Source organism: Bos grunniens, chromosome 29, assembly GCF_055505025.1.
Source record: "Bos grunniens cultivar Pamir isolate PY7600 chromosome 29, Bosgru_T2T1.0, whole genome shotgun sequence".
In the NCBI taxonomy this organism is placed as follows: Eukaryota; Metazoa; Chordata; class Mammalia; order Artiodactyla; family Bovidae; genus Bos; species Bos grunniens.
In genome coordinates, this window is record NC_141193.1 from 27,196,787 (window position 1) to 27,209,497 (window position 12,711).

The 12,711-nt window shown below is 43.7% G+C and overlaps 1 protein-coding gene across 44 annotated transcripts in view; it reads left to right on the forward strand.

Annotated features, from left to right (window-relative positions):
• NELL1 (neural EGFL like 1) overlaps positions 1-12,711 on the forward strand; it is a 1,048,536-nt gene that overhangs the window by 271,893 nt on the left and 763,932 nt on the right. For all 44 annotated transcript variants that reach the window (XR_015158062.1, XR_015158061.1, XR_015158064.1 and 41 more), the window contains 2 exons: positions 5,180-5,253; positions 12,076-12,175. Coding sequence is in view for 39 of the 44 variants with exons in the window: in XM_086385555.1 (XP_086241681.1) it covers positions 5,180-5,253; positions 12,076-12,175 (174 nt within the window). In the remaining 5 variants the exon portion in view is untranslated. The remainder of the gene's footprint in view (positions 1-5,179; positions 5,254-12,075; positions 12,176-12,711) is intronic.

Sequence of the window (12,711 nt, forward strand, 5' to 3'; positions counted from 1 at the left end):
CAAAGGGGATTGCACATGCAGAATCATGAAGTAAACACAGCATTTATCTGGGGACTCAAAAGCAAGATTTTGAAGTAGAGTTGTGGCATAATCAAAGAAATGCTTTGACAAAAGTCACTGCGTGGGGAGAGCTGCAGACAGGGAGTTGAATGTGGGATTCAGGCATTCTACAGGCAAAGGTGATGAAGCCGGCTGACAGATACTGCTTGGGAAGATGAAAAGGAAGGGATCAATGTGAGTGATAGCCAAAGGACCTGGCACGTGGTAGGTACTCTGTAAGCATTTTGTTTTAATTTGAGATAACTGAATCAGAGAGCATCTATAAGGCAAAATTTGCCAGGTTTTGAACAAGAGTGCATGGGAGATTCCTAGTGTGATTAACAGAAATAAAGCAGGTGGAAGAAATGGTTTCAGAAACGTTGGAGATGCCTGAGAGAGAACTGGTTTGATGTGGGTGTCTTGCTCCGAGAAGCAGTATCTGAAGCCAGGCCTGTGAACGAGTGAGGTTGGCTCCTTGGGTGTTCAGACTTTCTGATCTGCCGCTCTCCTTTAAAGTGCAACATGGAGTGTTGATTTTGATGTTCTTAGCTGCTGAGTGCCAAGGGATGGTGCAGTGTGTGCAGGGTGCAAATATCTAAATAAAGACAGAGTAACCTCACGTCCACATCTGACAGGGGTGCCATGTGGTGCCTGTCAGTGGTTTAGTTAGTGTGCATCCAAATGGCAAAAAGCGTCTGTCCACTGCACCAGGGAAATCAGGTTTGAATTTGAAGGGCCAGGTGTCTGGGTGCAATAAGATGCAACTGCCTATTTCTCTAAACCCCCAGTACATTTGTTTCTGACATCATGAAGAAATGTGTGTTGGTGCGGGGTTTCAATTTCATGGTCAGACACTGTGAAATAGTCTTGTTTGCATGTCCCCGGTGTGGTGTGAAGGGCTTCAGGTATGCATTTACATTTCCACGCACACCAAAAGCTGTTGGAACGGAGTCCCAAATGCCCTAGCCACAGGCATCGGAGCCTGACTCACCTTCTGTTTGAATTTCCTCAGACATCAAAAATAAGCCTTTTGGCGGTAGGTCAAGAGGTTGGATAGTGAGGACTGGTGTTAGGGATACAGCAGGGGAAGGAGGGTGACTGTCAGAGAAGTGGGCAAAGATGAGAAAGCAGGGGAAATTCTCATGGCCTCAGTGGTGATGCTGAACTGTCCTAAGATAATTCCATAGGTACTTTTTGATGTCATAATCAGGTACACATCTTGTTTCGGTGCCAAGGTTGTGAATGGCTGAGGCACACCAGCCATCGTGTTGATGGCTTTTGCAGCCTCTATATGTGAGGATGGTGGCTCAATGGTAAAGAAATGCCTGCCAAGCAGGAGACTTGGGCTTGATCCCTGGGTCAGGAAGATCCCCTGGAAAAGGAAATGGCAACCCACTCCAGTATTCTTGCCTGGAAAATCCCACGGACATCGGAGCCTGGCAGGCTACAGTCCATGGAGTGGCAAAGAGTCGTACATGACTTAGCAGGCACACACATGTGTACGTGAAGACACGAAGTTCAGTGGACACTTAGTGTTTACACTAGATCTGTAGATCTGAGGGGTGAGTGTGTTCCCGTGTGTGGTTTGAATGTGAACTGTAAGACACTCCTGTGTTCAGATCGAAGCTCTGGGGTGAGTGTCAATTAGAGGACAAGAGAAATCAGGTGGGTGTCTTCAGACAGGTCAGCAAGTGTGATCATAGCATCGTGAGGGTGGCAAGGTGCAAAATGAGAAGGGAGGTCTTGTCTTTATGTCCTAGCCTGGGCCAAGGAGCAGATGGCAGGTTTGACAGCAGTGTATTTAGCACAACTGTCACTCTGGAGTGAGCCATCTTGCCAAGCTGGCAGCAACTGCATTTGGAAGCGTGGGAGTTTATTAGGCAGGAATTTCAGGCCCTTGGAAGTGTGGTCTCCCCATGTAAGCACATTTGGGAATCCACATCCTCATTAGGACCAGTGAGTCAGAGGCAACTGATTTATCTAGAAAATTGAGGCATAAAAGATGTTCAGGGATAATTTGTTTTAATGAAGCGAGGAAGGGAGTTATCTAGAAAATTGTATTGGTTTTCTACTTTGTAGTTGGTTTTGCTCTGAAAACCTTAGTATCTGTTTTTAACGTTTGGAATAGCATTGAATAGCAGGAAGAACTCTCATCTGGGAATCAGCAAATGTCTCTATTTTGCTACTTAGGAGGCTCATTAATTCTAAAATTATTGTTACTAACATTAAGCCCGTAGAGGCATGTAGCTTGGGGCTAGGGATAAAATTATGAATAGACATAGATCCTACCTTCATTGGGGCAACAAAGATAAAATGCGATATATGTTCTGTTAGAGTGAGGTCCAGGGTACCACAGAAGCACAGGATGAGGACGGTTCTCCAGTGCTTGAGGTTAAAAAATTAAAAAAACTTCTTAGGGGGATGTCAGGATTAAGGTGAAATTGATGGGTATATAGGACAGAAGGTTCCCAGCAACAGGTACATGGGACTGAGTGTTCTGGAGAAGAAAGCAGTGTGTACAAATCCCGAAACAGAAGAGGGCATGGCTCGAGTCTCAGTGGAGGTGTGAGTGTTTGGGAGTTTCAGAGGGAGAGTGAGCGAGTAGGAATTGGTGAAACCTAAGGGATAAGGAGGAGTTGCAGGGATGGCCTTGCATGCTGACTTCAGGAATTTGAATTAAATTCTGAGGGTGTGAGCAACTCCTAATGATTTTGAAGCAAAGCCTCCTATTTGTACTTAAAATATGTCTGATGGTTGTATGGGGAAGAACCAGGTAAGATTAGACCAGAACATGGGAGACAAGTTAGGAAGTTTTCTACTCGACTAAAGAGGAGGGATGGTTTGAGCAAAAATGACAGCTGGGGGCAGGTGATGGGAATGGAGAGAAGTTGGTTGACTTGAGAAACTTGAAGAGGAGGCCTGGCTGGGATTTGAATACTGGTTGAACATGGGGTTGAGGAAAGAGAGAGGTTTGAAGGACCCTAGGCGGTGGAGTCGGAGAAGGCAATGGCACCCCACTCCAGCACTCTTGCCTGGAAAATCCCAAGAACAGAGGAGCCTGGGAGGCTGCAGTCCATGGGGTCGCTAAGAGTCGGACATGACTGAGCGACTTCACTTTCACTTTTCACTTTCCTGCATTGGAGAGGGAAATGGCAACCCACTCCAGTGTTCTTGCCTGGAGAATCCCAGGGACAGGGGAGCCTGGTGGGCTGCCATCCATGGGGTTGCACAGAGTCGGACACGACTGAAGCGACTTAGCAGCAGCAGCAGGCGGTGGCATGTGGGTGGGGGGCTGGGATGGATACTAGTGCCATTCACTGAAAGCAGATACTAGAGAGGCACAGATTTGAGTCAGGTATGTGTTGTTGCAGGGCAAGTTCTTGGAGGAAACAGACTGAAATGGAGATTCATTTGTGCTTTATTAGGAAGTTCAAGATCAGTTCCAGGGTGGGAGTGAGATAGTGAAAAAGACAGAACTGGGCAGGTGCGGTTGAACTGCAGTGTAGTTACAACAGATGCCTCAGTCATTCCTCAAGAAGTTCTGGAGCTGGAAGACCTTCGGACTTTGTAATACCTTCATCGAGCACCTATTGGATGTGAGCTGCTCTGGGAAGGGCCCTGGACTTTGCACAAGGGCACGTCTGCAATTTCTGTTTAGCTGAGAGCTGTTGGTCATCACCAATCATGACAGTTTCAGGAATGTGACCTTTGGCCATGGAGGGCGATCTGGGTTGCCTACCACAGTATCTGCTGTGGGATCCTGATGTCAAGTAAAGCAACGTTGCTGAGCTTTCCTCTTCCTGTGGCCAAACAAAAGGAGTTGCATGAGTTGTTTGCTAAGGTCCCTACGTACCTGAACATTCCATGAGTCTGAAGATGGTAGAACTAAGAAACTATCAAATTGAATTTACCTGTTTTTAACAGATACAGAAATGGAGGCTCTGAGAGATGGGGTAGTATTGATAAGACAGTGAATTAGTGGTGGATATCTCTTAGAGTGCTCATCTTCAGTTTTTCTTCTCTTGAGGAGTAGGGCTGGAAGGATCCTCATTGTGCAGGGGAGGGGGTATATTGTTCACCTAGAATGGAACAGCCTGCTGGTAAGTAGCACTTGCTACAACACAAGGGTGCTGCCTCCTTGTTCCTATTGATGTGACTGGAGAATTTGACAGAGACACATTAGGATCACATCGAATTAAACATATTCTGCAGTAGCTTAAAAGTGGGTCAGCATTTATGCTTCTCTGTTAACTTTTTTCCAAGACCCATCTCTCCTCCCTGCCTTCCCTGCTGCTGCTGCTAAGTCCCTTCAGTCGTGTCCGACTCTGTGCGACCCCATAGATGGCAGCCCACCAGGCTCTCCTGTCCCTGGGATTCTCCAGGCAAGAACACTGGAGTGGGTTGCCATTTCCTTCTCCAATGCATGAAAGTGAAAGTGAAGTCGCTCAGTCGTGCCTGACCCTCAGCAACCCCATGGACTGCAGCCCACCAGGCTCCTCCATCCATGGGATTTTCCATGCAGGAGTACTGGAGTGGGGTGCCATTGCCTTCTCTGCCTGCCTTCCCTATTAGCCTGTTAAACTCACCTTTCCAAAGGCAATTTCTCTAGTGCATTGATATAGCATTGTATTGGCTTGTGTTTCCTACTTTTCTGAGCTTCTTGGGAACAGATAAGCTGAAGACTCCCACAAAGGGGAGAAGTGTGTTCTTCTGTATTGTGAGTGAAGTCCTGATGAATGGAATGTATGTGAGTTCCTTTTCACCCAGTCATTCATTTTATGGCTGGAGTAGCTGAATCAAAGCTACTGCTTTTGTACTCCATGGTGATAACAGCCACTTCTTTCTTGTTTTAACACTGACCTCAGCAATTCGTTCTCTAGTCTTTTAGCAACTGCAACAAGGAAATAGTTGTATAATCTTGGTGTGAAGGACTCATGGCAAACATAATCAAGATGACAGTCTGATAGGGGATTCAGCAGTTATTCCCATACTATTTCCATGTCTTACTCTAGACATGCACAGAGACTTGTGTTGCTTAGAGTATTTATGTTCTATGAAATCTACTGGAGTTGGACAGTGCCTTGGAGGTCATTTTGTTACATAGTATGACTATCTGACCTGTTTTTCTGTTTTATTACAGCAAAATGTATCTATGGAGGAAAAGTCCTTGCAGAAGGCCAGCGGATTTTAAGCAAGAGTTGTCAGGAATGCAGAGTAAGTTTCAATCTTACGGTTCCCATTACTTGTTGGGAAGGAGATGTGGGCTTTAGGTAGGGTTCTGAAGTGGAGCATATTGGCCCAAGGTGGGGAAAGACTCTCATTGGGCTGGAGTCCAGGATGGGGAGTTCTCAGCCACGGTCACTGTGTGGTTAGCTTGTGGTCAGCTGTGGATCATGTAGTCTTGGGAAAGACGGTCAGGGAAGGAAGTGAGAAGGGGAAGGGAGCTAGCAGCTACCGTGAGTCAGGGAGCTTGTCAGCTGACCCTGCGGAAAGGTTTTGATTAGGTATTGGGGCAATTAGTCTGTGATTTGAGCTGTGGATAGTGCCACCTCTAGTTCTCAATGTCTGAGACAGTGTTAGAAAATGCCTGTCTCCTGCCTGCCCCCTCTCATGTATTCCTCCAGGTTAGATTTGTGGGACCATAGATCTCATTCAGTAAATCATTCAGCAAACATGCATTGAGCAAGTGCTACTTATTGGCATGCTGTTAGATTCTGGGTGAACAACAGTGAACAAAACAAAGCCCTGTCTTTAGAGAATTTGCAGTCTGGTGGGGAGATAGGCAGTAAGGTACAAACAAATAGATATACAAGACAGCTGAGCCTTGAACAACACATGTTTGAGCTGTGCAGGTCCACTTACACGTGGATTTTTTTCCCAATAGTAACTACTGTGATGCTGCAGTCTCTGTGCTTGATTGAATTCCTGGATGCAGAACCATCGATACACAGATACAGAGAGCTGACTATAAATTATGTGCCAATTTTAGATGGTGTGAAGGGCCTGCATTGCTCAAGGGTCAACTCTGATGTCATTCTATAAAGATACAGAGCAGGTTAAAGGGAGAGAGAGCTTTGAGGTGGGCGTGAGTGGTCTGGGAAGACCTCTCTGAGGAGGTCCTGATTGAGCACAGTGCTGGATGAGGGTGGGAGCTAGCCAGGCAGTTACGTGGGTGAGATTTGTCCTGGATCGTGGGAGTGAGAGACCGAGGGAAAGATGGGAGAGAGGGGAGCAGATACAAGGTGGTGCCTTCCAGAGCAGCCGCAGCCCCACAGCGAGGCATGGCTGGTTCTGTGGGCATCTTCAGGGAGGCTGGCTGGAACCACATGTCTCAGAACAGACCCGCTTTCCAAGCATTTCACTTGTGTTTTGTCATATTTACGGCATTTCATTGGCTTTTTGTCACATTGCTGGCAAAAAGAAAGGAATGTATTTGAAAGGGTGAGGAGAAGGAGGCATTTAGAAACCCACAGAAACTCTTGGGAGCTCAAATCTCGTTCTTTATGGGGAGCTTCTAAGGGGCGGGGGAGGCCTTTCCTATGTCCTGTCTCTCACCGACCAGACTCTACCTCAGGGGCTAAGTCCCTTGAACTTCCCTATTATGTTTTCCATTCACGCTTTCCTGGCTGCCTCCGGGAATGGCAGAGATTCTGTGGGTTGAGGCAGTCTGGTGTGGTCCTTCTGTGACAGTGGGCTCCGTGTGGCGGCTCCTTAGGCAAGGGCAGTGTGACAGTGAGGGCTCCGTGGTGTCTCAGTCAACCGTGGAAGCTTCCAGATCTAGGAGTGGGTGGGTGGTCCCCGACCTGGGGCTGGCACATTACCGCATGGGGTGTTGAGTGGATTAAATGAGATAAAGCATGTGAAGAGCTGGCTGGTACAAAGTCAGCCCTCAACACACGTGAGCTCTTCTTACTCTACATGACCGTACATGTCCTTCCTGAATAGAAGATGTATGTCACGTTCTCTGTAGATTGCCTCTCTTTGAGGGGAGAGAAGATGATTTAGATTCTAAACCCCTTACATTTTTCTTCCCCCTCAAGGGAAGCTGGGATGACTAGAGCAATTTTACCCACTCAACTGATGATCCCAGTATCCAGCCTGTAGCTGTCACTCACAGCCAGCAGCCCCCTTCACAAATTGCACAGAAGTAGCGGGTGATCTTGACAAGGGTCATAATTGTGATTCAGTCTCTGTTATCATCAGAGAGACTCAGGGCAGACATTATTGGAGACCTTTCGAAGAGACGGGTGTGGAGTTAAATGCCAGTGTACTGGATAGGCACTTACCATTGTTATTGGCATACTGTAGGTATTCATCCTCTATTTAAAAGCCATGGATTTCTTCATTTATTGTCTTACTATCATTATCTACTAAATAATTATGCACAAAGAGAAGCATCACTGATAATAACACTTAACATCTCCTGAGTACTTAGTATTTTCTAAACACTATTTAAAACCTTTGAAACTTTATTTAATAAAACCTCATAATAACCCTCGGAGAAGGCAATGGCACCCCACTCCAGTACTCTTGCCTAGAAAATCCCATGGATGGGGGAGCCTGGTAGGCTGCAGTCCATGGGGTTGCTAAGAGTCAGACATGACTGAGCGACTTCACTTTCACTTTTCACTTTCATGCATTGGAGAAGGAAATGGCAACCCACTCCAGTGTTCTTGCCTGGAGAATCCCAGGGATGGGGGAGCCTGTTGAGCTGCCATCTACGGGGTTGCACAGAGTCGGACATGACTGAAGCGACTTAGCAGCAGCAGCAGTGGCATAATAACCCCATGGGGTAGGTAGCATTGTTGTTCCCACTTTACAGATGAGGAAATTGAGGCACATGGGAACAAAGTCCCATAGCTAGTAAGGGAACCAGCTGGTTTCTCAACCTGTGTGGTCTGAATCTCCAGGCTCCTCTCTTAGCCTCTCTACTGCTAGTCCTGATGGGTGTTAGAGTTACTTGGAAGTAATTCTCATATTTGAATTGTAAAAAAGTAGATGTAGAAAGATTGAATGATCATTTTTCAGTCTATTTGAGAATACCAGATTGGTCAGGCTATGGCTCATTGATTCCCTTGATAAAGGGTAGCATTTATAAAAAGCCAGAGAAGAGCTTTGGGACACATTTAATGAATGTTGTCAGCAGGGAGAGAGGGTGATGGGTCTAAGAGGGGAGCGCCTCCGGTCTCTCTCGGACAGCCTTTTGCAAGATTTAAGCCCTCATGCCCTAAGGTACCTGTTGTATGTGATGAACTAACTTCTTTCCTAGACATCTAAAATGGTACTGTGTCAGCACTATCCTTGGGAGAATTGAGCAAATAATTACTCAAATAATTTCTTGTGTTCTGTGGTTCAAATGCAGATCCCTAGTTGATGAAAGGCTGCCTGGCAGTCCATGCATTTCATTTTCCTGGGATCATTTCAAAGCTTCAGCACTACCAGTTAGATAAGAAACTAAGTTCTGTTTTAAAGATTTTCACCAAGTGATTTGAGAAGATAACATACTGTGCTTGCTTGTTTTTTCCCCCCTGTTGTTGTTTTTTAAATCAAGATGAATAAACTTTCCTAGCAATCTCAGTCAGTTATGTGCAGTATTGCTGCCCTGAAGCACTTTTTAGGCTACTAAGTTTTTTTTTTTCTTTACTTAAAGATGTGAGTTCTGTATGTGATTAGAAATTCAAGTTTAAGTATAGTTATTAGTAAAGAGCTTGAAAATGTTTATATTTGATGAGTGACATGGTGACAGTCACTCTAAATGAGAAAGAATGGATGAATTATATTTCCCTACCAATGCTGAGTTGCAAAGGTCATTAAAAAACCTACCACAATCAGGAGGATTTATTTATTAATCAGATGCTTATTAGAGTATGAAAATAAAGTTAAAGTTGTGTACCAAATTGTGTGGCTGAACTGAATGGATTTGGTGGCACTTAGGTTACTAGAGTCACAGTGCATATTATTTTCACATTCAAGCAAAGGGTTTTTATCTCTATTTGAATGGTTGGAACTATGATCTTACTCATTAAATACACTGAAGATTGATTGGAATTGTTGACTGATTTAATCAGCAGTCGAAGCAACTTTTTATATATAAAAAAGAACCTTTCATGAGTGATTATTTTTAAAAAGCCTTCTGTAGCAGTTTTAATATTGCTTTTTAAAATAAAAGCAAATATGTACTCAAGATATAAAATTTGGAATTTAGAGGAAGGAAGTAGAAGAAAGTAAAAGAAAATCACTCCAGAATCTCACCACCTACAACTAATCTCTTTTAACAGTTTAATTTTTTGACAGTGTGAGTGAAATTTATCTAATCGTCTTAGTTTAGATTCAGCCAGAAGCAGACCCTGAGCTCAGGATTAAGTACAAGCGATTTATTAAGGCAGTGCTCCTGGGAGGAAGCAGTAAGGGTATAGGGGATTCAGGCTAGGCCAGGCAGGAAACTCAGCAAAGGTGCAATTTTAGGTGAAAGGTTAGAGGTACCCCGATTCTGGTGGGGTTCTGGAGTGTAAATGTTACCCCAGCCATGTCTCCCTTTGAAGTAAAGAACCTCCAGTGGCTTTGGGCTGTGGGGGTTGAGGATGTGGAACTTGTAGGTAACTTCTGGTTCCCTGCAAAGAGGCTCCAGTGCCCTCAGGGACTCTCTGAGGGTTGAGGGATGAGCCAAGGCGAGGGATGGGCACAGTGAACTGATTAAACGGATCCAGCAGAGTTTGCCATTCTTGTTTGTGCAAGGAGGCTGTGCATCCCTGCTCGGTTGCCAAGTCACGTCCGACTCTTTGTGACCCCATGGACTTTAGCCCACCAGGCTCCTCTGTCCATGGGATTTCCCAGGCAAGAATACTGGAGTGGTTTGGCATTTCTTCCTCCAGGGAGTCTTCCTGAGCCAGGGATCAAACCTGGTCTACATTGGCAGGTGTGTTCTTTACCACTGAGCCACCAGGGAAGGCAGTAGATAATGAATAAATATGTTAATATTGAGGGATAGAAGTAGAGGCAACAATGGTATGTAATTAAGCATTGTCTTTTCCCTTACATTCAACTCAGTGCTGCTGATAGCAAGGGTATTAACATCTGTTGGCTTGTAACAATTGATTTGATTCCCTGCTGTAGAAACTGAGGTACAACTGACAGACAAACCACCCTTAGACTGGTGCTAGCTGTTGAGGCCAGGGTGTGATCCAGTGTGGCCTGGTTTGAGGGGTGAGAACAGAATAGAGCTGAAATGCGGACTGTGAGTGAATAGTAGGATTGATTCTCAGAATCTTTGGGCCAATTTTAAGATGGGAGAAAAACATGAGATCTAGATGCCTTGGGACAGAAAGATCAAGAAATGAAGAGGAAAAGGGAACAAAGGTACCCCAGAAGGAGTCATAGAGGTTGGACTGCCTGGGCTGAAATTGATGAGAAAGGAGAGGAAACCGTGGTGCCAGTAATCCATATGATCAGTACTTGGAAATTAAATTTATATTTGACATTTAAAGTTATGTTTATGTTCATATTTTAGAATTGATGTGCCTAATAGAATTGGTATTCCTGCCAAACCAGGGAATTCTGGGGCCACTGGAATGACAATCATCTCTTGGAGATAGAAAACTCACAATCTCCCGCATTCTTTCTGGTGGCTCAGCGCTATCTTATTCTCCCCATCTGTGTTGAGAATTACCTTTCAGCCTTAAATGAGACCCATTCTACTTGAGCTGCTTCTTGGTTGACTTAACCATGCTTTTAAGAATGGGGGAACAAAAAATAACTGAACATTTTAGATTAAATAAGGGACTCTCAAATCGTGCCTTTTAGAGTAATTATTGAAGTAATTTTAAATATTCAGAGTGAAACTAAATATAGATGCTAGTGATGTCAACAAAGAGGACCTTTGTTGAAATAGGGTCATAAGATGTACCTGCCAAATATTTAAAAATTTTTTTGTAAGTGGTTTTATTTATTTCTAGGGAGAATCTAGTGTTCATCTAACTGACCCACTTTTAGTTCAATACCTGTATACTTTGGTTCTTGTCTGTTTCCTCTGCTGGGAAACTGTCTTCTTTCTTATTCCATTATTTAGTTCCTTCAAATGTGGCATCCTCTTCATAATTTCTTCCCACTTGGTATAATTAATTATTCTCCTATGATGTATTTGTTGTTCTTGTTCAGTCACTAAGTTGTGTCTGACTCTTTGCTACCCCATGGACTGTAGCACACCAGGCTCCTCTGTCCTTCACCACCTCCTGGAGTTTGCTCAAATTCATGTCCATTGAGTCAGTGATGCTATCTAACCATCTCATCTTCTGTCGCCCCTTCTCCTTTTGCCTTCCATCTTTCCTAGCATCAGGGTCTTTTCCAATAAGCCAGTTCTTTGTATTAGGTGGCCAAAGTATTGGAGCTTCAGCTACAGTCCTTGCAATGAATATTCATGGTTGATTCCCTTTAATATTGAGTAAATGATACATTGCCATACCTTGATTAGAGCACTTTTTAGGACTTAGTGTATTTTATTATGGTTTCTAGTTTGTTTTTATCAAGAGCAAAGACGATGTCTTCTTTATCTTTGGGTTCACAGTGCTTGCGATCCAGTGCAGTCTTGAAACTGTCTCATAAAAGCTCATGAGAGCTCCCAACTTCGTAATCAGTGATGTAGTGTTAGTGGTTCACAATGTCAGGGTGTTTATATGACAGAAATCAGCCAATGCTAACTTTAGGGTTCCCCCATCCAACAGTCAACTGTTGAAAATTTATCAGCTCTGCATTGTCAGTGACATTCTGCTACACAGAAGATACTCAACAACCATTTGTTAAAACGTAAAAGAAGAAAAAAAAAAAAACACCTTATTTGTTGAAATTGAGGCTATTTTGATATAGAAAGGGAAAGTAGCCTTCTCTTCCAGGAGTCTTATCAATTTAATTTGTGACTGCATTATGGTAGAATTATTGTAGGTTGTTATCACCACAGGCTTTTAACAATGAGCATTGTATGTTTGGATCATCAACTCAAAAAATGAACATTTTTTTTTTGTTTCCTGATTATTTGGCTTGCAGGGTGGAGTTTTAGTAAAAATTACGGAAGCATGCCCTCTTTTGAACTGCTCAGAAAAGGATCACATTCTCCCGGAGAATCAGTGCTGCAGTGTCTGCAGAGGTAAGGGGGCTTGGCAATGGGGCTTTGGGTGGAGGTGGGTTTGGGGGGAAGCTTTAATGAATAGCATGATTATAATAATAACATGGGTCCGAAACTCTGCTACTCAGAAATGTATTTATCCTATTTATTGCCCTTGGTTATAGTCTTATCAGTTGAAAAAGGAGGATATAATCTATGTACTTCATAGGATGGTTGTGGGGATTAAATAGGATAACGCATAAGCAGCTAGCATTATGACTAACATATGATAAATATTCAATAAATGATGGTTCCTATAATAATAACATTTCCTGTAATAATGGCTATTATTATATTAATAACTATTATCATTATTATTACATTTTCCCTCATGAGTGGGTTTGGAAAGCATTCTTTTAAGCTTTTTCCATGGGCCAATTCCCTTTTCTGCCAGAGGATGACATATACTGAATCCTTACACATAGATTTATATACAATTTTACTTCCTGCAAGGAAAATAGGCTTCAACTAAGTAACACTTACCTGGTAATTAATTCTTGAGCAGAAATGGTTTTCTT